At 33.1% G+C, this 26,541-nt stretch overlaps 3 protein-coding genes across 5 annotated transcripts; 2 read left to right on the top strand and 1 right to left on the bottom strand.

Annotated features, from left to right (window-relative positions):
* LOC146923771 (SGNH hydrolase-type esterase superfamily protein) lies at nucleotides 1-1,961 on the top strand. The gene is made up of 6 exons (XM_085708918.1): nucleotides 1-267; nucleotides 535-662; nucleotides 752-878; nucleotides 997-1,109; nucleotides 1,198-1,447; nucleotides 1,548-1,961. The coding sequence occupies exons 1-6, from the start codon at nucleotides 36-38 to the stop codon at nucleotides 1,757-1,759; spliced, it is 1,062 nt and encodes a 353-aa protein (XP_085565044.1). The 5' UTR covers nucleotides 1-35; the 3' UTR covers nucleotides 1,760-1,961.
* A 4,101-nt stretch (nucleotides 1,962-6,062) lies between these two features.
* LOC146923770 (O-Glycosyl hydrolases family 17 protein) lies at nucleotides 6,063-9,763 on the bottom strand. Its single transcript, XM_085708917.1, has 4 exons — nucleotides 9,380-9,763; nucleotides 7,226-8,479; nucleotides 7,089-7,116; nucleotides 6,063-6,442 (listed from the first exon to the last, which is right to left on the bottom strand). Exons 1-4 carry the CDS (start codon nucleotides 9,435-9,437, stop codon nucleotides 6,286-6,288), a joined length of 1,497 nt encoding a protein of 498 aa, XP_085565043.1. The 5' UTR covers nucleotides 9,438-9,763; the 3' UTR covers nucleotides 6,063-6,285.
* A 4,205-nt stretch (nucleotides 9,764-13,968) lies between these two features.
* LOC146923769 (uncharacterized) lies at nucleotides 13,969-21,577 on the top strand. Of its 3 annotated transcripts, none has more exons than XM_085708926.1 (9): nucleotides 13,969-14,140; nucleotides 15,172-15,452; nucleotides 16,648-16,681; nucleotides 17,673-18,352; nucleotides 18,443-18,491; nucleotides 18,564-18,689; nucleotides 20,599-20,703; nucleotides 20,802-20,893; nucleotides 20,993-21,577. In XM_085708926.1, exons 1-9 carry the CDS (start codon nucleotides 13,982-13,984, stop codon nucleotides 21,414-21,416), a joined length of 1,950 nt encoding a protein of 649 aa, XP_085565052.1. In that variant the 5' UTR covers nucleotides 13,969-13,981; the 3' UTR covers nucleotides 21,417-21,577. The 3 variants fall into 3 exon arrangements, with proteins under 3 accessions (XP_085565052.1, XP_085565053.1, XP_085565051.1); XM_085708927.1 differs by having other exon boundaries at nucleotides 15,122-15,452; XM_085708925.1 differs by having other exon boundaries at nucleotides 18,443-18,689.
* Nucleotides 21,578-26,541: the final 4,964 nt, after the last annotated feature.

The following is a 26,541-nucleotide window of genomic DNA, read 5'->3' as shown; positions in this document are numbered from 1 at the left end:
AATAGAAGGATTATTAGAAGGTGGAAACATTCAAAATGTTAATACCAAGGCTTGTTTTTGTTGCATGTATCTTTTCACTAGGTGAAATTGCTTTAGCAGCTAAGATTGTTACCTATATCTTTGGTGATTCTTTAACAGATGTAGGGAACAATAATTTTCTACAATATTCCTTGGCCAAATCTAATTTTCCTTTTTATGGAATTGACTATAGTGGTGGCCAAGCTACTGGAAGATTTACCAATGGAAGGACTATTGGTGATATCATATGTAACTTCTTAATCTCTAACTTTTCTTTCCTTTTTCTTTTATTGAAATTTAATAAACTGTGCAAGGAGAAATGCTTATTGTTAAGAGATGAGTATGATATGAAATGCAAGAATAGCGTGACTTTCTCGTGTATGTTCGGCAAAAATTTGATTGGTTAACATCCTATATTTACGCGTTCTTGCATTTCGTGAAGAAATCATTCGTAAAAAGTAGCAGTGATGTTATGCAATACATGTTTTGTTGTTTTAATTTTATGTCATTTTGCAGCATCAAAGCTTGGAATTCAATCACCACCAGCTTATTTATCAGTGCCTCAAAATGTTGATGCCCTTCTTAAAGGGGTAAATTATGCATCTGGTGGAGCAGGAATTCTCAATGACACGGGACTTTACTTTGTAAGCAGAACATCTTCAAATACTCAAGATTCAAGTTAAAACTTTAGCAGATATTTGTCTAAGTTATGTTATGTCTTGTATCTCTTCAGATTCAGAGACTGACTCTTGATGATCAAATAGAAAGTTTCAAGAAAACTAAAGAAGCAATCACAGGAAAATTGGGTGAAGCTGCTGCTAACAAGCATTTCAATGAAGCCACATACTTCATTGGGATTGGTAATACTTCTTCACACTCAAAACACTATTCTCTATCAGAATTATTTTGAATGTTTATGATGACTTCAATTCTACAAATATCATATATAATTGTTACTAGTAAACTACATTTATGCAGGCAGCAATGATTATGTCAATAATTTCTTGCAGCCGTTTATGGCAGATGGCCAACAATATACTCATGATGAGTTCATAGAGCTCTTAATCTCAACCTTAGATCAACAACTTAAGGTAAAAGAAAATGAAATATTCCAAGAACTGAACTACTCATGATGTGTTTCACTATTTACTTTGTACTAAACTTATTGAATTATACCAGAGACTGTATCAGCTAGGAGCACAAAAAATGGTTTTTCACGGACTTGGTCCACTCGGTTGTATTCCATCACAAAGAGTTAAATCCAAACGAGGCCAATGTTTAAAGCAAGTTAATGAATGGATTCAACAATTCAACTCTAAAGTACAGAAGCTAATCATCAAACTAAACCATGGTCTTCCAAATGCAAAACTTGTCTTTGCAGACACCTATCCTTTAGTTCTCGACTTAATCGATAATCCATCTACTTATGGTAAAATTTCCACTTTTAAGCCTTACATTACGCTTAAGGTTATTTAATTACATTCAACAACAATGCACTCATTTTTTTTTTTGTTGCTATATTTCTACAGGTTTTAAAGTTTCAAATACATCTTGTTGCAATGTAGACACAAGCATTGGAGGTTTATGCTTACCAAACTCAAAGTTATGCAAAAACCGGAATGAATATGTATTTTGGGATGCATTTCATCCATCGGATGCAGCAAATGCTATTCTAGCAGAGAAATTCTTCTCTAGTCTTTTCTCATCAGCTCCATCTGCAGCACCTAGTCCTTCCCCCTAATTTCTCATACATCAATTTAATAGCAATACCAAAGGAATCATCTGAATACATTTGGAAACAGTTTAGGAATATCTGCAACTCAGTCACATTGCATTTTGTAACTAATGCAACATGTCTGAAGCATAACAATAATCTATATGTTACCATAGAGATAATGGCATACTACTAATTTCTAGTACTAATACTACACTATTATGTTTAATCTTTCTTGGTATGGTTTTCCTTTCCTGTCTCTTGTGTTAACAATTAACAGTTCTTTTCTAAAAAAATTATCAATATAATAGCTTAATCATATTTTTTGTTATACAAAATATTATTTCTTCCTTAGTCCATATAACTTCTTTTACATTTTTAGTCGTTGTATGGAGAAAAGGTATTTAAGAAATATTCCGACTTAATTTCTTGCATTCTTATGGCCAAGCAAAACAATTAACTTTTAATAAAATAAAAAAACTGTGAGGTTCTTCCCATGGGTATTGCTCCATTCCCAGGAGTGAATGTCAAAACACACGATCACCTCATGGAGTTTGTCATAATCGCAATCAAAACTTAGTTTTTTTTCACCAGAAGTGGAAAATAATGAAAAGGGGGAGGTTAGCAAAACTAACAAGAATAGCTGTTATAACTGTGGAGGCAAATGTCACTTGTTTTAGCATTCATTGACCTTTATAAAAAATCACTCAAAAGAAATCAAGACTTGCTTATGAAGATGGTGATACGTCCAACTCATACAGATGTTATTTTACTGCAGATCCAGATGGAAAAATTTATGAGACGTAGAAGGAAACGTAGAAGGAAGTGTGAAGAAATAAAATTTCTTTTACTTTCGTGATAATAAAATTTTATGTTTAGGTGTGTTTGAAATTGACAATAACAGAATTCACCTTAAAACACATTTGCACATTTTAAAAAGAAAAACAAATGTGTTGAAGTCCATAGGAAATTTAGGAACACCTAAAGAGTATGATCTTTGTAGGCAAATAATAAAATCTGTTTTATGTAAGTGTGTTTTGACTTCTCTGTATTAACTAACATATGGAGAAGCTATATGTCAAACTTCAAACTTTTTTTTCTTTTTTTCAAACTTTTATCGGCCACTATTTTGAAAGCGAGGTCTCTTGGAATCTCTCAAAATGGTCATCTTCAAAGACCTTCGCCCAGTTACATTCAAAACAGATAGTAAAATTCTTGGTTGATCTACTAGGAAACACCACTCTCCCCCTTAATGAAATTGATGATTTAGTTTCTAAATATAAAACTCACTTGTTAAATAATCCCAACTATGTAATGTCTTTTGTTTTAAGGCAAACAAATGTGGCTCATACCATAGCTAGAGCTGTTCTATCCAATCCTAGCCCCCATGTCTTTTATGCCATTTCTACTGCCTTGTATCCTCCGTTTATGAATGAAATAGAGTAATTTTGCCTTTTAAAAAAAAATTATTTGATTTATTATGAAAGCAGAGCCGATTTATTATTAAGATACTTTTAAATGTATGATCAATTTCATCTTTTGCCTCAATAGTAATAGCAGCCTCGATAATAATATATATTCGTTAATTTTGCCTCTTTGTCGACCTGTGTTTTTTTAATTAATTTTCCACGTCTGTGGTGATTATAATCAATTATGACCTTTTCCCATTCACCTCTAAGAACGGATGATACAAACTTTGTGAATTTTCATTAAGGATGTGTTTGAATTGAGGGTTTAGGAAGGGAGGGTTTAGTTTTCTTTTTAAGCTACCGATTATATAGCATGTTTTTCTACAATAAATCAAGTGTGATTGAAGTATTATATTGTCGATTATCATGTTAATATTTAAAAGATATTTCATAGTGCCCGTAATTAAAAAATGATCCTCAACCCTCCATCCAAACAAGTTCATTATTTTGCTAAGCAACAAAAAAGATAAAAATGAGTCACAATGTATGAATTATATTTGTAAAGGCGTAATGAAATTGTGATAATGAATGAATAAGACAAAAAATCACTAGATAAAGACTACATAATTTATAGAGTTCTTTCAAAATAAAAAAAAAATGTTACAATTAGGGACTTCGTGGTCCTAACATGTTCTATGGTTATGAAGGATTATCAATGGTTGAAAGATTAATGTCCATCCACTATTCATAAATGATAGTAACACTATTGTTTTAACACAATTTCCAACATTCACTTGTTTATTTGATGAACTTACTGCAGATCCACATAATACATTGATTGAGAGTTAGAGACAGTTGAACTGAGAAGAGAATGTTGATAACCCTCCTCATTTTTTTTCACTATATATGCTCTAAAACTTGTTTTTCGAAGTTGCATGCTTCCTAATCCCCTACAATTTAGCTCATTAAGCACGTAGGGGATTAAGAAGCATAAAGCCAACCGAAAAGCAAGCAATTGAACAGACACACATGATAATAAACTATCAGGCACACACTTGATCATAGAATTACCATGATATTGAAAGAAATTTCACCACCAACACGCTTACTAATAATAAACTTAAATCATAGAATTATCAAGATAGTGCATTGAATCCAATAATAAACTTAAATGGTGTGGTTATTGATTGCTCTCAGTTAAATGGCACAGTTTGTCCACATAAGAAACATGACATGGGAAAATGCCCTTAAAATTTAAGCCAAACTGCTTCAAATGCTTAACTAAGCCTTCTATCAATCTCTAAAAGAAGAGGAAACAAAATGAATCCTCCATTGTTAGAGAATGAAGTCATTAAGCAAAATCAAGCACAAAAAGCAAATCATAGACTTAAATAAAACGAGCATTAAACACCATCCAGATTCTATTCAGTGTGGTTAAAGCAAAATAATCATCATTGAGCAACAACTAAATTCACACACATAACCAAAAAAACAAGATAATCCAAAAACACAGAAATTAATTAATTCGATTAAAATAAATTATCATATAACAATCAAGACCCAAAGAGTAAAAACTAAAAATATTCAAAAATATAAATTAAAAGAGATGTAATTGAATTTGTGAAAAAGGTTTGATTTTTACAATGGATTCTATGATTTTATTCAAGAATAAACAAAACCCAGATAAGAAATTGTGGATCCTACGAGAAAAAGCAAGAATCCATTGAAAATTAGGACTATGCCGTCCAGAGGAACATGTTGATATTGCATCAATTCGTTAATCTCTATAACATGGTTAAAGAAATAGAGAATTATAGTGAATCATGCGAGAGAATCATCATAAATCAAAAGGTGAAAACAAATTGAGAAAAAGAGAGTTTTAGGGTTAAGAAAATCGATTAGATCTGAAAAAATGGTGGGGTGGAAGTGATGAAAATGGAGAAGGTTTAGAAGTGAATTTATACATCCTTGGTAGTGCTAGGGTTTTTACTGGTACGTGGAGTGAGTGGGACAGTTTTGTAAACTGTTTGGGCCTTTGGCACAAATGAATTAGAGATATATTTAAGAGAAGTAATTTCTGCACCTCCAACTCTATAGAATTGTATCTTTTGTCATTTTTAGAAATGTGATGTAAAGAAAAACACTTCTACTGTTTATTCATCATTTCAAAATATTCACAAATTTGAATTGATTTAAAAAACATTAGTTACTTTAATTTGATTTTTTTTTTTTAAATATATTTCTTTTAACTTGTCACTTTAAACATCGATACATGCATATAACTTGGGTTGGAATAAGTTAAGCTAACAAATGTTTATAGTCTAACGGACTTCACTTGTGTACCATTAAGATGAGAATGTCGTAGTCAATTCAATTGTAACACATAAGTCAATTCAACTATTTTCTCATCTATGACAGGGAGTAAGGGAAAGAAGTAACTCGTAAATGGGAGGGTGATTGAGATGATGTTAGCGATGATTTCTCTATTAAGCTAAGAAGGGAGATGATATAACATGTGTAATGAAATGAGTTACAACTTAGGTATTTGCTACTTTGAGCTCTATGTGTTTTCTTACCTACAAAACAAATTAAACTATAAATTCACTATGCAAATATAAGCCACCAAAAGCAAATCATAGACTTAAATTTAAGAGGCCTTGAACACCATCCCAATTCTATTCAGTGTGGTTAAAGCAAAATAATTATCATTGAGCATCAACAAATATTGCACAACACAACACTACAAATATGTTTTTTTAGTGAGTGGTTAAGTTTATATTGAAGCAGCACAGTCTCATAGAGGTGTGAGCTAGCCCTAAGCTTTTTTTCAATTACAAGGCTATCATTAGATAAGAAATGATGGATTCTTTGTTGACTTTAATAGTATAATGAGAACAAGATTATAAATGAAAGAAAGAAAATTATAGAATATCAATGATTGATAATGATTGAATAAACTCTACTAACTGAAAAGAATGATAATGATGATTTTGCTGGAGCCTCATTCAGTCCAAACCCTTGGCTGGATTTTGTACAAAATTGAATGAACGAACAACAAAATGCTACAACCAATACTAATTTGTAACATAATCACCACCACAAAATTTTTTAATGATTAAAATGTGTTCTAGACATATAATCCTACTAGAGCAATACCACTCCCAGTATCAGAAACCCTGTCACTACTAGAAGGCTTCTAATTCTCAATTCACGGCTGTGGATGTTGTAGGCTGAAGAATCTGAACTTGAATTCATTGATGGTGCTGTGAAGTTGCCAAAGGTGCTATTATTTTTGCCAAGACTGCACATATTCACAAACCAAAGTTATAAGTATTCATGCACATTAGATGTCCCAGTTAGGACTGTTCAAAATTAAATAAAAAAACGAGCAATTAAACCAACGAAAACAACCGACTGTGACTGACAGTTGACGAACTGAACCGGTGTGGTTCTTTTCAATGCAATTTGGTTTGCTTTAAGGGTTCGGTTTTTGGTTATTTTTTCAACAATCCTAATTATCGGTTAATAATATTCATAACAACAACAAAAAATAAGTTTGGTTCAAAAAAGTGCAGTTTGTTTTTTTTTCCGTAAAGGTAGTACCAGACTACCAGTTCGATTCGAAACCACCAAACCGGTCAACCAAACCTATATACCAGTTTGGTTAAAGACGAACCATTAACGATTCGGTTTAGTTTTATTTTACTGAACTGTTGTAGCGGCTCTGTTTCCTTCCTAAACCGAACCATGAAAAGTCGTCCTCCCAGTAGCTACGTAGGTAACTCTGTTGGTGAGCTAAGAGACACCGAAAGAGTTTTAAGAGTTCTAGTCTCTAGGGTTGATCTCTGAAAACTAACATGACAACTAATTTACCAAGATTTCTATATCCAGAAAAAATAATGCACATTGGATAGCGAGAACGAAACAAAGAAGCAAACATTCTTTACCTTCCAGGATATACACAAGAACCATGACCTGCAATCATTCAAAAAGTTCATAATTAATTATCATAGAGGACATCAATAGAACTTCAAAAAATCATACTAAAGCTAGTTCAAACAAGTATTAGGAAACAGTATTTTACTTGGATCTGAGGTGGTAATTGTAGCAACTCCCTTGAAGTCACATGAATCAGGAGTCCTCCCCATTTTATTATAGTAACTGTCAAAAGCATAATTTGCATGCGCAATCACATTGTCCGGTTCATAACATGGTTGCCCTTGCAGCAATGGAGAGCATTCCACTTTTCCAGGTCCGCACGCCCAATCTAATGCAGCCTGTATCATCTTTGGGTCAGCACCTTCCTTTGCGATGCAGAAAGTTTGATTGCTGGTATCATTTGACAAGACTGCTCCTGACCCTGTCAAGTGTAAAATGTATATAGGCACGCCATTTGCATCAAACAATCCCCAGTTTTTCTCCGACAATGGCCCTGTTTTCGTATCCTCGTTGTATAGTTCATAGATGTAAGTACTAACAGCAATTCCCGGATGTTTTGGAGTTCCGGTTTTGTTAAAAACATGCTTGATCAAATTGCTGTTGTAATTATTGGCATTGTCAATTGTTGCGTCGGGCTCGTTCGGGGCACCTTTTGAGGGCCATCCTGATTCTGTTACTACTACAGGAATATTGGTGTAGTTAAGAAAAGCCATGGCGAAGTATGCTGCGTCGACCATGGCATCAAAGACATTGGAGTAATGGAGAAGTGTATTAGAATCAACAGCTTCTTTGTTTGGAGGGAGAGGTTTAAAGAGTGCATAATCTAATGGAATCACACCATTTGATTGCATGTAATCATAGTAAGGGTAAATATTGAGCATGAGGTAAGAGTCAGTTGATTGCAAGAAATCAAGGATTGGGATTAAAACCGAATTCAGCGATCGGTTAAAGAAAGCTTGAGAAGGGGGAAACGAATCAAGGATGATGGATGAGGGAAGGGGTGTCGAAACTTTGACTTGGCGATCAAGATTTGATGCAACTAGAGCTGAATGAATGTACTTAATTGCATTCACAAGAACTTTTGCCACATTAGGCAATGTGGTTAAAACCTCAGAACCAACACAAATGGCAGTGATATTGGTAGCTGGATAATGTGCTACCACGTTGCGAGAAACCCAATTGGCAGCCGAAGCATTTGATTGACCGATTGCTAAGATTTGTTCGTTCGGGACAGTTATAACAACTTGAATGCCTGTTTTTGCAAGTGCGACGAGCATAGCTTGATCTGCATCGTACAATCGAACGTTTTGAATTTTCTGTGCTTTCAGTAGTGCCACAACTTGAGTAGGGTGTGGCATATCTGAGAGACTTGTTCCAATGTTCACTCCAATAAAAGGTGCTGCAAGGTACAAACATTAAGATCCATTAACAATAAGATTTTAACAAGTCCTCACAGAATTAACCACTCAAATAAACACAAGGTTCATCTTGGAAGCATGTGCAACAATACTTTAATATTTTGGGGAAAAAACTTAAATAAATGGTTAATATGTCCATTAATATGCTAGTGTACATTACTTAATTAGTACTTCAAAAATTGATGCTTACTGTCTAATACTACAACCAAAACTTTTCAACAATGGAACAATAGACCCCTCAAAAAGAAAGCTTCATTCAAAAATAATTTTGCAATGTTGGGGAAAATGACAATATATAGAATAGAAAAACAAATAAAAAACATTCCAATTCAAATAATAAATCAGAATCCTAAAGAAGGACCACATTCAAGAAAATTAACCATAAAACCATAACTAATTACTTTTATTAGTATTTATTTAATACACGTTGTTTATATTAGCCAAAAGTTTAACATAAAACAAAAACAACATTTTAAGAAACAGAAATGCATAATAATCTTCAAACCTTAGTTCTTAACACTTCAACAACACTGTTCAAATCTCATACAACACTTTAACCTAAATCAAGTTTATGCTACCACCACTACTGTGCATTATTATTTAGAAAATAAAGTTGAAAAATTTCCAATAAATAACAAACTCCTCTGCTAGAGGGTTAACCCTAAACATGGAAAAAATGGCTTAACAAGCAGAACCATAAAGCTAAAACAAATAGTATTTATTTTTTTAATGGTTTATGAACAATGCTGACCAATGTAAAGAATATAGAACTAAAAGAACAATGAAAGATTCAAAACACAAGCATATATTCAAAAAGTGAAAAATGAACAAAGCATCTCTTGAAAACAAAGAAAGCATAGGAAGTAAAAGAATGAACTAACCATCATCAGCAGCAACAAGAGAAACTGCAAAAAGCAGAAGCAGAAAATGCAAAGCCATTGTTGATAGATTCAGTTCAAATCTACCTAAGAAAAAACTCAATAATGAAAGAGAGAGAGAGAGAGAGAGAGAGAGAGAGAGAAGAGAGGAAGAGTGTGTGTGTGTGGAAATAAAAACCAAAGGAAGTGAAAAAATGAAAAGAGAGGAAAGTGGGGTAAAGCTGTAGGAGAATATTAATGAGAGAGAGAGAGAGGGTTATAAGATCAAGACATTAATAGATTTTTGTCATAAAACAAAGATCAAGACAATAATCCCACGTGGAAAGTTTGTCAGATAAATCAAACGGCTAAGATTGAGGAACATTGACATGTTTGAATGTATGGATTGGAGTTTCATAACAGTAACCAAGCATATTAATAGGTCTAGTAGAGAGGTAGCTGAACTCCCAAGAAACAAAACTTGAGGACTAGTAAAATAAAACAACTTTTTTCTCCTTTTTCATTTTTAAAATCATTGTGGAAGAATATTTATTGAAAAAATTATTTTAGAAATAAGGTATCCGATTTAATACTCAATTTTCGATTGATTTTGGGAATCGATCTCAATGTTCACTAACAGAAAACACATTTGAAAATAGATCAAAAATCTATATGAAGCGACTAAATACAAGAATTATTAAAATCAGAAGAATTCTCATTGTTGGTTTTCTTATCCTCCTCCTTCTATTAGGGCAGACTTAGTAACTAATAGGCTAGGTTTACCTAATTTCAGGGTTGCTTAACCTCTTGAGGGTTTTGGTTCATGTCCCCCCTCACTTTTGTTTTGTTTTTCTTCTCTTAATTATACTCCCTCCGTTTTAAAATGAGTGTCGCTTTAGCTAAAAAAAATTGTTTCAAAATGAATGTCACTTTCAGTTTCCAATACAATAATAACTTTTTCTTTTCAATTGTGCCCTCCAATTAATACTCTGCATACTACCAAATTATTATTTTTAAAACTAACCAATAGTTAATAAGGATAATTTGGTAAAATAACCATTCTCTTTCTTTTAATCATTGCATTTCTTAACATTTGTGTAAACACCTAAAACGACGTTCATTTTGAAACGGAGGGAGTATATCATATGGGGTTGTAGTTCTTTGCTACAACTTCCTTTGACTTAAAAAAAAATTAAAATCAAAAGAATTCAAACATGAGATTTAAAGAGAAATCGTTCGTTACTAGTATTTTAGATTTCAAGTACTTTGAAATATAGTAGTATTAAAATTTTAATATAATGGATAATACTCGTAGGAAGTAACGAATGAACAAGGAGTGAATTGAATGTAATGGACAGTACCAGTAGCAAGTAAGGAATGAACCAAGAGTCGATAGTCAGTTTTGTCTTTAAAATTGTTAAGTCGAATAATTTTTATATTTGTCATGTTATAATTTAGTTAAAAGTATTACATGAAAAAAAAAACTATATCAAATTAAATATTTTTTTGAAGTGATCAAATTAAATAAATTGATTAACTTGTATAATGTGTTTAAAATAATTTTATTTTTTTGGACAACTAAAACAAACAAATGTAGGAGTGTATTTTACTGGAGTGATTAAATTGACGAATGCTGTTTAAATTATGAAACAAAAGTTGCATGTACATGTTTGAAGAAATTGCTGCATGTACATGTTTGAAGAAATTGCTTCATTTTTAGTACCAGTGCCGGTAACTTAGAGGACAAAGATTCTCTCAATAAATGAATGTAAATTATTTTTTATTATTTCGATGATTAGTTTATCTGATTACATTGTTGGAAATGAAGGTGCATGTGAAGGTAGAAGACATTAAACTGTTCTCCTAGCCGTTGGTACTGGTACTTTTTTCAGATGCATTCTTTTGTTTTATAGCAGGGTATGGATCTATATTTATGACCTGGAATTTGTTTGGTGTTTTTTGAAAGAAAACAAACAAAAGATTGTTGCAACTTTGAAGACACCGAAAGGACTCCCTCCTCTCCCAATCCCACTACTCTAGGCACTGCCATCATGCATGCCCCCATCAACGGTCCAATTTATCACCCCCTTAAGGCTTAAGGGGATTTATGCACCTACCTATTGGTCCACTTTCTCTATTTCACTTGGCCATTTATGATTTACTACTGTTATTCAACATTTAACTTTTCATTCACTAGTTAATTAGTACACTAGTTAAAAAAATCAATATAGAAATATTGTATTGAGAAGTTTCGAAAAGTTGTAAATTAAACTCTTTGAAAATCAAGAATACTTTGTTTTTGATGATTTTTTATTTTTATTTTTTTAACCAATGTTCAGGAGCATTATGGCACTAGTTAGTATTTTCTATAAAACTTTTGCGGAAATGGTAACAAATAATCTTAATTTTTACAAATAATCTTTGTAAAAGCATTTTGTGGGGATGATTCTTTGAGAAACGACTCAGGATCCAAATCAATTTAAGATTGTAATTGTATCAATGAAAGATCAGACCATGAGCTTTTGAGTTGGACATTTCTTCACACAATCATTTTTTTTATGATGTAGCAGGGTCAGTTTCATCAACCCTTGAGTAATTTCCATACCTAAGATGCAAGACATTGACAATAGTCCAATGCATTAAACAATGTTCTATCTTGATTTTTATTGCAAATAATTGTTTACGAAGGATATTTCAACCTTTTTTTTCCAATCTGGATTGAAGAAAAACATCATGATTGTATCCCTCATATTGAAGAGTTTGCAGATTGACAAATCTCATATTACTCTAAGCTAAATACACTTTGCCAAATTTTACTTGACATAAAAATGTAGTTATCTAGGAAACATAGAGATTTAAAACCATTTGTAATGCTAAAAAGACAAAAATACCTTAATCAAAGATGAATCAAACGTATTGTTTAGCTCCAAAATTTCTCAAAACCTTGAAAATGAAAACCCTTGTGAGTCAACTTTTATGAAGATTAATTGAATGTTGGGTTAAAAACGTTTAGCCGTCAAAATTCTTTAGATATGCTCATAAGCCTTAGTAGTGAGCAACCATTGGATATTAAAGGAAATTTGAGAAGATCGACCCTTCTCGTTTTGAGGGTTCTTAGTTCCACCATTTAGAGGCTTCATAAGTAAAGTAAAAATGCATTGTATAAGTAGAAACTCTTTTTAAGCGGGTTCCATAAAAAATGAGTCAATATATTTGGATTATGTGTTATGACACACTTTTAACAATGGAATGGGTCTTGGTTCTACCACATGTGATTTTTGTGGTAATTTAGTTGAGACCTCTAAACATGTGCCGAGAGATTGATTGTTTGCTATGCCTCATTAGTACACATGTTTAGAGGTCTTTAGGAATGATGCTAAGCGGTTGACTACATTCAATGAGTCATGACTTAGGTTGGAAGGCGTTGATTTGAATAGTTTTTGGGTAATGACGTGTCATTTCTTGTAAAGTTGAATGAATAAGGAGACTCACAATGAAAACTTTCAAAGGCCTTATCATCAAGTGCAGCATGTTTTGAGCAGCATCCCAGACTAATATATAACAGATAAGACTAATATATTAATGATGGAGACCAACCATAACTTGGTGTGTATCGAGTAGAAATGTTCTAAGCCAAGTTAAGTAAAGGTGAGTGCGGATGGTTCTTTTAGAGATGGTGGTCGGTGGAAGGATACGATGCCAAGGAATTATTAGAGGCAATGACATCAAATGGTTAAGATGATTTGCTATAGAGTAATGCCATCGACACATATTCTTCAACACACTCTTTTCTCTTTGACATGTTAAATTTACACAAGTCTCACTAAATCTCATGGGTTCCATATAAATTCACCGGAACTCATGTGTATTTTAGCCAATCAAAGATATTGTATTAGAAAATATGTTTTAAAATGTGTGTTCTTAACATTTTTCTTTGCTAAATATATTAGGCAAGAGAGCGTGTATGTAGCGTTGTTATGAATGTTCTTAAAGGGTTGAGCTACACCAGACGTTTGAATTTTAGAGCATAGGAGTTACATGTGGATTTTCTTACCATTGCGATAATTCTTACATCTAATGAGAGTGGTAGTCTTGATGGTAGATCTCTTGGTTTGAAGATTCGTTGTTTATTAGAAATGGATTGGGAGGTTGCGATGTTCCACTCTTACCAAGAAGCAAATTATGGTTGCTTTTTGGATGTCAATATCACTTTTGATAGTCAAACTCAGTTCAATGATTTACTACTAATGCATCAGGGATCACTATCCTTCAATTAATTTCGATGCATTTTCTTTTTTATGATCCTATAAAATGATCAAAGTGAAAAAAAATCAAGTTATTATTTTAACAAATTCATAATCTGGTATGGTGGTATGTACATTTTTTTAGAGGATATAATATCTACATTTAATTTCTTTTTGAGGGAATATCTACATTTAATTTGTTTTCTTAAAAAAAAAAAATCTACATTTAATTTGTTAATTAACATTTGAATTGGTTTGTAAAAAAGTGAAAAATAAATGGTGTAATATTCCTTCAAAAAAAAAAAATGGTGTAATATTAGAGGATTAGAACGATAGTATATTTGACGAAAAGTGTGAGCGGGAGTGGATATTTCAATCGGCGATGTCGTGCTCCTACGACGCACAACCTTCACTCGAACACATTCCCTTATCACAACGCCGCCGCCAACCACCGCGTTCCGATTCTCACTTCCAAAACCACCGTCTTACACCTCCGCTTCGCGCTACTGTTAAAAACGAATACGACAATTGCGATTCACAGGTAAATTATTCTTCATACTCAATTTCATTCTTCATATGCTTTTTCTGCTTCATTTTCCCAATTCAATCAATTTGATTAACTATCCAATTAACATTAGAGTAAATGCTCTGTTTTCTTATATATTGATTAGAGTTTATGTAAACAACTTATCACATGTACGAAAGTTGATTAGGATAGCTTGTGAAATGAGAATAAATTATAGTTTATTTATATAAAAAAAGCTTGACTTTGTTTTATTTTTGTTATAGAAATTGATTATACTTAGGGTCTGTTTGTTACAAATTATATAAAAAAAGTGATTTTGATACTCAATAATTTAGGGATTAGTTTTTAGGGTTTCAGTTTGTTTCAATTCAATTTTGTCAATTATCAATCATGGCGGATATTCGTGGCGGGTTTTTTTCTTTCCGCCATGGTCAATTTTGTGAAGGATGGCGGCGCTACCATACCATACGTGGATATGATGGCCAACATGCTGGAATTTCGGCTCTATGCCATCGACAACACTGGGTTGTTTACTGGAATGAAAACCACTTTTATTTTTTTAAAGAAAAATCCTTTATCAAAAAGCGATTTTCAAGAGAAGGAGCTAAAAATAACTTCTATAATTAAGCAGTTCTTATATTTATTTTAGATTCTCATTTGAAAATATGCAACAAACAGATGTGAAGTTCTAAAAATGATGGTTATTTTGTTTAGAAAAGTGATTTTTTTTATTTGAAAAGATGTAGATGTAACAAACAGGCTCATAAACATTTGCATGATAAGTGGTTGTTCATAGAAAATATGCAACAAACAGATGTGAAGTTCTAAAAATGATGGTTATTTTGTTTAGAAAAGTGATTTTTTTTATTTGAAAAGATGTAGATGTAACAAACAGGCTCATAAACATTTGCATGATAAGTGGTTGTTCATAGCATGGTGTAGAACATTTGTTTATAAAAACTGGCAGTTCTCAATATGGAGCTGTCGTTTGCATAGGTTGCAAAAGGAAGAAGACTCAAGCATGATTATGCCGTAGTTTGAAACAGGTAACATATTCAAAGGTTCAGAATGACACTGTTGGTGTGGAGAAAACCAGTGTGAATCCGAGTAGTTTATGGCTATGTTCGACAACTAGTGATGTTCCAGTTACAATGAAAGTTGAAGATTCTGACATTCTAGTTAGTAATGTTGATAATGGTGGAAATGGAAATGCTTCTTCTCAGTTAGATTTTCCTGGCCCGAAGGTGAAAGAGGAGATTTATGAAAACAGCGTTGATGATCTTGATCATGTGGTATTGAAAGAAAGGCAAAGGATGCTGTTAGCTAGGTACTTTATGTTAACTGTTGATTTTTTCTTTCTCGTTGTTGGAGCTATTAAACACACTTTTTCTCTATTTAGTATTTACCCTCTTCAGTTCTGTTTCTTAAAATGCCACATGAAATAGATACATATTGAAAATAATGTAGCAAATAAACTTTGTGATATCTCTATGGCTTACTGCGAAAATCTTGAAGACCATGTTCTATTAAATTTTATCAGTACATTTTCTATTTCATTGCACGCTTATCATCGATAAAGACAGGAAAGTTGCCTATTGAATCACCTTTTTGTCTTCAGGAAGAAGATATTAGGGCAGTAAAGACATCATTGTCAATAGCGTTAAATAGCGGTTATTTTATATTAAATTCCGCTACGCTATAGCGCCATTATAACCACTATTCGACAACACCGGGCAAAGAACCATAAATCCATCCAAACAAATTTCTATTAAAATGTACATGCAAATCTCATCTAAGAGCTATTGCAATCGTTTGTTTGTGGTGGGTGGTGGTAAGCACAGAAACATTTCATGGCCAATGAGTGAAAGGGATTGTAGTAAGCTTGCTAGAGGGGGTGAGTGGAAGGGGCTTGAATGGTTTACAAAAGATGAAACTTTAAATATTTTCCAACAAATTAAGCAACAACAACAACAACCAAGCCTTATCCCACTAAGTGGGGTCGGCTATGTCATATAGATTCGACAAAGTTTTACGTTGGCTGTCGAGGCCTAACACAACCCTCTCCTTTTACCCGGGCTTGGGACCGGCCTTGGCAGGATTCCAACAAATTAAGCAACAAATGGATTTATTTAACAATGTATTTCTGTAAATTAGATAAGCTATTTGACGTTTTTTTAATCTGTTGTGCAATGACTTTCAATGATAATGCTCTTTTGAATCTATCAACTTACACACGTTTGAAAAGTTGGTCAATTAGTAGGGGTGTGAATAGAAAAAAGCAGTGCTAATAGCTCATTCCATTTTGCAAACTTCGTGCATTTGGATTTCAGTTACTTTTTAGCAAAAAAATAAATTCCATTTGGCTCAAACTTTTATTATGTATTTTAACTAAATCCAAGTTTAGTTGGCAATTGGCATACCATATTCTCATCATTGTGAGAAACCAAAATAATTTTTATTTAAAGGAAGCTAGATGGAATTTCCTTTTGAAAATTGGTTGAATAATACATCTATTATTGCAGGAGGTTTCCGGGGCTGCCAAGTCCAGCATTTGAGGTAATTTAATTTTTGTATCAGTTTAATGACATCTACTAGAAAGACAACAAGTTAGTCACAACTCACTTTTGGTACTTGTTAGCCTTTGTTAGTTGAATGATATTTTTGATTGAAAAAAGTTGGTTAGTTTATTACTTTATTACTCATTTTATTTATTTATTATTTATTATTAATTCTTTATGGTTATGAAGAAATTAGTAAGCTGTAGTGCATACCCAACTGCTGAGATGCTGATGGGCATTTAAATGCCTCCTAACTTTCTAAAACTAAACTTTTCAACATTTTACTTCTCTCCTTGATTTCATATATCTTATCTTTCATCTCTTTGGCAACACAACATTGATTAATAACAGAAACAATGTAATATTTCCATTTTAGGAACTATTTATTAATCACGTCAAGGATGTTTAAATAACAAATACAGGTAAACCAGTAGGCACTTTTTTGACATAATGTAGATACATAATATACTAAATAAGCAACAAAGCAACACATTTCTTATTGTTATAATTTTCCCTTTAGTTGTTTGTTTGGGCTCAATTCAATTTATACCGAGGAAGACAGGCTTTTTCTTTGTGATGCAAAAGGTCTAGATGGATATTAATAAAGAAATTCTACTCTTTTACTTGGTGTGTAAAACTTAAAATTTGTTTTGGTGCGTATAAAAAATGTTCCGAGTTCAAACCAGAGTTATTTTGGGTTATTGATAGTGAAGACCACATTTTGCATACAAAACCAGATGTTTTTCTTAGTATTTGTCTTGTTTTTATGTACTCATTTTATATCGTTATTTAAATTGACATGCCTGCACTTTTCTTTCCATGTAACCACCAAACAATAGAATGTAATTCATATTGTGTTTGTATATACACCTTTTATTATTTTAGTCTTTTGTCTATTTCTAGGTAGTGAAGTCAATAAATTTTATGATTTTCATGGTATGACTTTGATCTTTTTACTAAACCTGCAATGCAACTTATTTATGTCACAGGCTAATGGTGGATGCTTGTCCAAAAACATTATGGAACAAACAGTTGAAAAAGTAAATCAAGAATTTTTTCCTGTCGATGGGAAAATAACTGTAGCGAGAGATCAGTGTCATGACACTCCAGGAGGAGTTAATACTTCACTATCCGAGTTACCACCTGAAGCCACATCTGGATCATCTTTGTCAACGGAGGATGCCTCACCTAAATCAAGAGGACCTGTAATTTCAGCATGCCCTCAAGGACACGATCGAATAGTCAAATCCGAAGAAATGATCATGCAGTTGGATTCACACGGGGAACAAGGTGTTATTCCTGGAGATAATAATGGGCCAAGTAGTTCAGCTTGTCCTACCTCTGTCAAAATCAAGGATGAACCTTGGGATAACAGTGAAACCCACAATGTTAACGAGGATGTGATGGGTAGCATCTCCATTAAACTGCCAGTTGTTAAAAGTGAACAGGAAATCCATAGCGGTTTTAATGATGAACAAGTGGAAAATATGTGCTTAACTGATCGGTTAAATTTTCTCATGTCCAGAAAGGATTCTAGTTTAAATATTCCTATGAGTTACTCATCTCTGAAGAAGACCGAGCCTTCTTCCTCTGCGTCAAGCTCTAACTTTTTAGAATCTGCAGAACCTTCACGCATCAAGTGTGCACGGAAAAGAAAGAAAACAGCCACGTAGTATCCATTTCTGTTACATTGTATTTTATTTATATTTCCATTATAAATGTATAATAACCAACCCAAATGTTATAATTTTTTTTGTAGTAATTCAGTTCAAACAGCACTTGAGGAGGACGCCCCTGGTCTCTTGGAGGTATTTTTATTCGTGTACATCCATTTTGAAATTGGAATTTATATCGAGTTTCATGGATTATGCATTTGGCAGGTATTGGTGGACAAAGGTGTCTTAGTAGATGAAATTAAGCTTTATGGAGAGAGAGAGAATGATGAAGCGCTTGATGAATCGTTTTGCGAAGATAGCTTTTCAGAGCTTGAAGCTGTGATAACAAAGGTGAAGAGTATGCGATAATTATAATAGCTTCCTAAATACTTCGCCCTTTCATTTGATTTCAGTACCAAACTAACTCAACAGTAAGATAGTTATAATATCTTAACTTTTTGGCTTCTGATTTCATTTCTCAATATCAAGAGGGTGAGCTTTGGCACGACATTAAGGTTGCTGCCTTTTGACCTCCGAGTTCAAATCTTGGAAACAACTTCTCCACTTGCGGGGGTAAGGTTGTTTACATATGCCCTCTCTAGGGTTCCCCCCCCATACTAATTGCGGTATGAAACAGCAGAAAATATGAAGATATTTTCAATCTGTTAAGCTAATATAGGAATCTGTTTTAGGGAAGGATCCAGGGAGAGTGGATATTCTCTGTTCTATTCATCCACAAATGATTGAATGGATGAGATCCACTCATCTGTCCTCCCATTCGTAACATGGGATAAGCTTAGTCTTACATACTTCTCCAGGTTCAATGCACATGCTTCAATGGGTTTGTTTGGCAGAAAAGGAAGGGAATGAAAAGACAACCAATAATTCCTTGCTGTCTGACTTATTGTTTATATTAAGGCCCTTAATTTAAGGGTATGTTTGGTTGTGAGGTGAAAGTGAGAAGATGAAGAGTTGTAACAGATAGTAGGTTTGATGTATAGTTTAGTTTAAAAGATAAAGAAGATAAATAAAAGACCAACATTTTGTCCCTTTATTTGGTTGAATAGAAAGTCCCTGTAAAGGATCAGTTGGTAAGAAGTTGACTCATACCCTGCAGGGGAGTGTGTTCAACTCCCGCTGCCAACGTGAGAACCTCATTGGTGGGTGAGCTGTGAGTACCTCTGTTAGTGCTCATGACTCATGAGCTTTGAGGTCTGCCTTGACCTATGTGAGCTCCTGGAGCCCAACCCACCTAAACTTTTTAACTACAAAAAAAAAAAAAAAAAAAAAAAGAAGAGAAAAGACAACAATTCCTTAGCTAAAAAACCAATGTACAATTTTATATTGCTTGAACTTCATTTCCTATGAAGTTTTAATTTAATTTAATCAAGTAATTAAATTTCTTGAATTATTTAATTTAAGAAAAATATTTTATGTATTTTCTTAATTTAATACAAAATAAATAGGTTGTCTAAATTAATTCAATTGATTTAAGTTAATTGAATTTGTCTTATATATTAAATTATTAAGCTAATTTAATTTATTTGTGTGACATTCCACACTCTCCATGTCATATACGTTTCATAATCTTCAGCCAACTGTCTTTTTATTCTTCACAATAGCCTTGGGGAAACTGGAAAAGTGAATAGATGAGGATAATTAAAGAAATTAAAAAAAATAAGGTCCTCTCTAGTCTCTCCCATCATTCTTCGCTGATATGCAAAGAAAAATCAAAGCGGAGCCTACAGGCAGGCTTCTTCTCTTCCACATCTCTCTTATAAACTAAACGTCCAGAAGTCCTTCTCCACTGTTTCTCATCCCATTGTTTCTTTCTATCCTATATCATTTGTACCAAATATAGCATAGGTGGAAATGAGGGAACAGGTCTGCTCTTTGTTTACCTGTACGCCCACAGAAAATAAATGGAAATGAAATAGCGTTTTAGTTGGTTAATCTAAAGTCACAATTACCAGTTACCATCTTTCTAAAAGTCTCAAAAGTCCTTCAAAAAAAAAAAGTCTCAAAAGAAGCAAGTCAGTTGTGCCTAGCATGTTTTTCCATTTTCTGGTTATATATATGATCTAGCCTTCTGCTGGGTAGTACGTTTACTAGTTCTAAAACCTAATTATTGATAAAATATTTGGGGTAAAGCAGTCCTCATTTTTTTATAGTATCGATATTCAAATATTTTTCTTTAGTCATTTGGTGGTTTTTTTTCTATTGCTTTAGATTTATTTACTTTCCTCTTGTTTGGAAACAGATTTTCTCTCAACGCCAATCTTTAATAAAGTTCCCGGTCATTCGTGCTGGAAAGGGTTCGAGAGTGAGTTATTGCTTGGCTTGCCTAATCTCACTCGTGGAGCAGGTATTTGGTTTCTTACAAACTCAGTGTCTATACTATGTTTTGATACTACATTTATTCGTGTTAATACTATAGTTTTTCCTGTTTTATTTATGTTACAGACACGATATTTGAAGCTTCAAAAATGGCCTGTCGAGTGGGGTTGGTGCCGAGATCTTCAATCATTTATTTTTGTTTTTCCGAGGCATAACAGGTGCTTGATTTGCACTTAAGTTAATCTTTTTGAGTCCATGTTTTATGTGTGTTATATATATAGTCCATGATGTTGGCATTGAATTGAACTTCAATGCAGGATAGTACTGGAACGCCCTGAATATGGCTACGCAACCTACTTCTTTGAACTGGTAGCATCCTTACCTGTGGAATGGCAGATCAAGCGGTTGGTGATTGCAATGAAGCTGACTACCTGTAGCAGGATTTCTATTATTGAGAACAAAGAATTATCGGTTGGAGAAGATTTGGCTGAAGGTGAGGCGAAGGTATTAATGGAATATGGCTGGACCCCAAACACTGGCCTGGGAACCATGCTTAATTACCGTGATAGAGTTGTGCATGATAGGAAGAATGTGGACACTTCAGAGTGGCGAACTAAAATAGGGAAGTTGCTGATAGATGGTTATGTTGGTGGAGCCATAGTGATGTCCAGCATCCCAAAAAGAGTTGCAGATTACGGGTGTGCTCAAATGCCCAACACAGACTCTATTATTCCGCGATGACTGATTAGAGGATAGCTTGTGTAGAAAGGGTTTTCTTATGTAAATGTAGTGTATTTACATGGTGTACGTTTTTCAGTCAGAGACCTGACTTTGATTGTGTGGTTCAATGCAAAACTTCAAGTATTTAATCATTTATCACAAACGATAACATAGTCTCCGAAGTAGTGTTGGACCAAATAGGGGCCTGGAACCATGCTTTACCCTTGACAATAAGAATTCAGAGTTGGTTTTTTACTGTGTTTACTTTTCTTTTAAATGGCGTTGCAATGCAATTTTTATCGGGACCAAATTCATATTTTAGAATTTTAGTCTTTGGTGTTTGGGGTTGGTGACACCGCCCAAATACTTGTAATTGATTGGCGCTGCATTTTGTCGTCCCTTTTGGCGTGGAGGACAAAGGGAAAGAGAAAAATGGTAGGGGTGAGAGATGATCTTTAATGTCACTTCAGATAAGTGTGTATAGGTAGGGTACTGTAACATCTGGATTTTGATCCAATATAAAAAATGCGTCTATTTTTTATTTTTAACAAAGTTTACGACGTAGACATTGGCTTTTACACAAGAAAAATGATTTAATTTAATAGTCACTTTATTTCCCTGTTCAAAACAAGATTTAGTGATACATAGTTTCTTAACATAATTAGAGTTAAGGCTCAGATTTCTATCTGAGGTCTCATTGAGCCCCTTCCGCCCCTCTATTTAGACTCTTTCTTCATCAGCTCCACCCTCTTGTACTTTTCAACTAGAACTTCTAACCGGCGGATTTCCAAAGGTGTCATAGACTCCTCGATCTCACATCTTAAACCTTGGTCAAACCTCTCACACATATACTTCTCATCCACGTGATCGCCGAAATAGCGGAAATGCTTGGCCAAGGACTCAATCTTGTCTGCGTATTCAGCGATCGGCAGATTCATTATAGGATTCAATTTAGTATTATAACTGAAATAGTAAATGAAATGGTAAAATTCATTACTGTCCCTGTGTTTCCTCTTATAGACTCTTAAAACTATCAATTCCCTTGAAACAACCTGAGAAATTGGGTCTCTTTCTCGGCCATAGTGCTCTTTGGAAAGTATTTATCTCGGAACGTCTGCCTAAAGGCGTCCCATCCCATGACAACTCTTCGTTGTTGGCTTCCTTCGTTTGTCGAGCTCCTCTCCACCAACACTCGACCTCGCCAATCAGCATGTAGATGGCATACCCCACCTTGGTGTTTTCTGCACATTGAAAATACTTGAAAATCTTCTCCATCTCTTGGAGCCAAAAAGTCTGCATTATATGGATCGTATAAAACCCTTAGATTGAAGGTCTTTTTAACTGCTTCTTTATTCTGACTAACTCCGGTGGAGACATTCTGTACGAAGAATTGGAGGCGGGTTCCACTGTTTAAACGAATGAGAATTTTTTTAACCTAACAACTAATTAATAATGTCCACTGTTTAAAGAAAAGAAATATTAAGCCGTTCCAAACTATAGGGGGCATAATATTATTGCGTCAAGCTAATGGGTTGCTGAAGTCATTATGAATATAGATGCTTGGCATAGTTGGGATATTAATTTTTCATAATGATGCATTTGCATTTGCACTTTCAATTTTGTCTTAAAAAATGTTTCTCTTTATTAGGTAAGTCACACATTTGATTTGTATTGATAGTAAGCAAAAAGTTAGTAGATTCATCTCTTCTAGCTACCAACTCAACTCATATCAACTAAATTTGAAAGTTACTTTTAAAAGTTGGCAGCATAAATTTGAAAGTGACTTTTAATAGTGTAATTTTCCCATTTTGGTATAGTAACTTTAGAAAACATAATTTGCATGGTCTTATGTTCACTCCAATAAAAGGTGCTGCAAGGTACAAACGTTAAGATCCATTAACAATAAGATTTTAACAAGTCCTCACAGAATTAACCACTCAAATAAACACAAGGTCCTTCTTGGAAGCATATGCAACAATACTTTAACAATTGGGAAGAAAGCCTAATTAAATAATTAATGTGCCCATAAATATGCTTGTGTACATTGTTAGTACTTTGATGCTTTCTTTCTAATATCACAACCAAAACTTTTAAACAATAGAACAAAACCTCCCTAAAATAGAAAGCTTCATTCAAAACTATTTTTGCAATATTAGGGAAAATGACAATATAAGACTGAATAGAAGGACAGAAAGACCATCATGATTCACATAATAATATATCAGAATCCTAGAGGAGGAATGGAGGATCGCATTCAAGGAGATCAACAAATAAAAGCCTAGCTACTACTTTTAATTTCTCAAAGAGTATCGCATTCATCTTTTTTAATCCCTAAAGTATCCAAGTCATACTAAATATGCCGACATGTAAACAATCTTAGTGGCACGATTCGATCACATGACATTGAGTTGTCACGTCATTAGTGTCACATTAGCATCCAAATATCCAATGAGTGAATGCTATATGGCAGAGACGGAGAAAAACTCGATAAAATTATAAGGATCAAAAGAAAAAAACACAGAAACTATAAACAAGCCCAACATAATACTGGGTCAGTTACTCACTTCACACCCCTCTCTGCAGGGTGTGAAGTGTTATAACCACACTCACACCAAAAGTTTATATAAGATAATGATTAGTTTTAGCTAATTCTAAAAAAAAAAAAGAGAATTGGTTACACATAATAACATTACAATACACATTGAGATGAAAAGAGATTGATATTGTTACATATGATTCTACATGACTCTTTCAATCTTGCCCTCTCTCCCTTGCTCACTTTCCCTAACTTTGGAAAAAGTAGAATGAAATCTAATGTTGGCACCTACCGATCTAATTATAATGACGAGGTAAGTGCAAATTTAGTAAATGGAATGTATTTTCACTTCGCGAATTGACATTCCTTCAAAGTGAAGTCTTTGCCATCTAAGAAATTGTCTTTCAGTCCAACCTTAAATGTGTTAAGCGAATTGTACCACTTAGAGAATTTGCTTTGTTTTTCCTTCTATGCTAAGATAGCTATATCGGTTGTTAGTTACCCCTAATGGTTTTGTTCTTTATTATTCCATCCAAAAATGCTGCTCCCAAGGTTAGCTTTTGGCTCAAATGTTCTTTGTTGCTTTCTCCTTGATATTTTATCTATCATATTCATATATCTATGAAAGCAAGAAAAGATGTAAAATCACCATTCTCATGTATTAAACCCTAATCACTAAATATATACAATAAAGTGGGGAAAACCACATGTTTTAATTGAATTCAAGTTATACCACCAAAACATCAATTCAAGTTAACAAGTTTCATGAAATGTATAAGGGAAACTTCGTAAACTTGGCATCTTATGTTCCTATCTTTAAATTTTGACTTCAGTTCTTAAACACACAAAATGAAGAACCAAAATAACAAAATCTGGGTTTCTGAGTTCTTTATGAAGATCTGAATTTATTTATAAAGATGAGTTTTTGATGAGTTTTTTTCCCTTCCTTTTAACTCTAAAAAAAGGAAAACAATGTTAATATTTTAGAATGTAAAGGATCAAAATAAGAAAAATAAATAAATCATTATCTGAAATTCTTGGATGCAACTTCTTATGATTTTTTTTTTTTTTTTTCTGTTGTTATAATACTCTAGTTTTAACTAAGACTCTGATGAATTTTCGTCACATATAAATATCTTTTTTAAAGACCATATAAATAAGGGTTAATTATGTTCTAGGTCCCTATAAATAGGCGTGTTTTCAACATTAGTCCCTACTTAAATTTTATTAAATTTTTGGTCCCCAACGTTTTTTTTCCGTTAGCAAAATAGGTCTTCGCTGTTAATTGTTGCTGATTGAGGATGACACATCTGACTTTTTTTGTTGGGTTAACTATGTTTTTAGTCCCTATAAAATTGAGGCATTTTAAGTTTAATCCTTACTTAATTTTAATACTACCTCCGTCCCTTATTATAGGACCCTTTTAGAAAAAAAATTTGTCTCTTTTTATAAGACCCTTTTGATATTTTCAAGTACATTATTCATTTCTTTACAAAATTACCCCTATTTACTCTACATATTTTTTTGTAAAGCAATAAATTATTTTTTCCTTTGATAAAAGAACAACAATAAATTTATGTGGGAAAACAATAGACTAGTAGCTCTCATTCATGCACCATTCTTCAACATTCTTTGAAGCTGCCTTTATTCACGTCTCATAATAAAAACAGTGGTAACTCCCATTCATGCACCTCTTTTGTTCAAAAATATGTTAAGAGTGGTAACTGATTTATGTTATAATCGTGATCACAAGGATTAAAAAGGATGTTTAAATCTATGTTAAGAGGGGTTTCCATGGCTTCCTATAATTTTTCATGAAGGGTTGTTTCATGCTCATTGTTCTTAAAAAAAATGGCGCCAGAAATTTGCAAAATAATTCCTAAAATTTTTAAGTTTAGTGCCTTAAAAATTTAAATTTTAGGAAAAAATGAGCGATTGCAAATTTTTGTGAAAAAAGAAAAGAAAGTGAATGTTTATTCATGTTCCAATTTTTCTGTGCCATGGCTTTTCCAACTGGTCTACATTCAACCCAAGAGGTTCATTCACGTTCCTTTTCTTTTATGGGTACAATGATAAATTAATTTGGTGCATTAATCAAGTAGTAGTATGTAATTAATATAAGAAAATAATGAGTTGTGATTTCAATTATTAGAAGGGCAAACATGGAAAAAATTATCATTTGTCAACAAATTTAACACAATAATCAACTTTCTTAAAATCCGTGTTTTTTCTGAAAGGGTCCTATAATAAGGGACGGAGGTAGTAGTTATTTTAGTCCTTACAAAAATACTATGCACTCAGTATTAGTCCCTGCTCAATTCAAATTTGTTTAATTTATGCTTAAACACTTAAGTTTTTTAACAATTTTTTGTAGACGTGTTAAGAACATTACTAAAAGTTCCTTCGCAAAAAATTATCGCAAAATTTGATTTATATGTCCAGATTTTATTACTTTTATCTTTAACTTTTATCGTTTTCAAAAATTCATATTTAATTCGTTTCATGTTAAAAAATTCTAAATTTTAGTAATTGAACCTTTCATAGTGTTCTAAACTTGTCTCAAAAAAATTGTTCAAAAATTTAAGACTTCAAGGATAATTAAACAAACTT

Source organism: Medicago sativa, chromosome 5, assembly GCF_051527215.1.
Source record: "Medicago sativa cultivar Bolivia chromosome 5, Bolivia_mono, whole genome shotgun sequence".
Classification (NCBI taxonomy): Eukaryota; Viridiplantae; Streptophyta; class Magnoliopsida; order Fabales; family Fabaceae; genus Medicago; species Medicago sativa.
The sequence above is the reverse complement of the archived record's forward strand: the minus strand, read 5'-3'. Positions and strand labels throughout refer to the sequence as shown.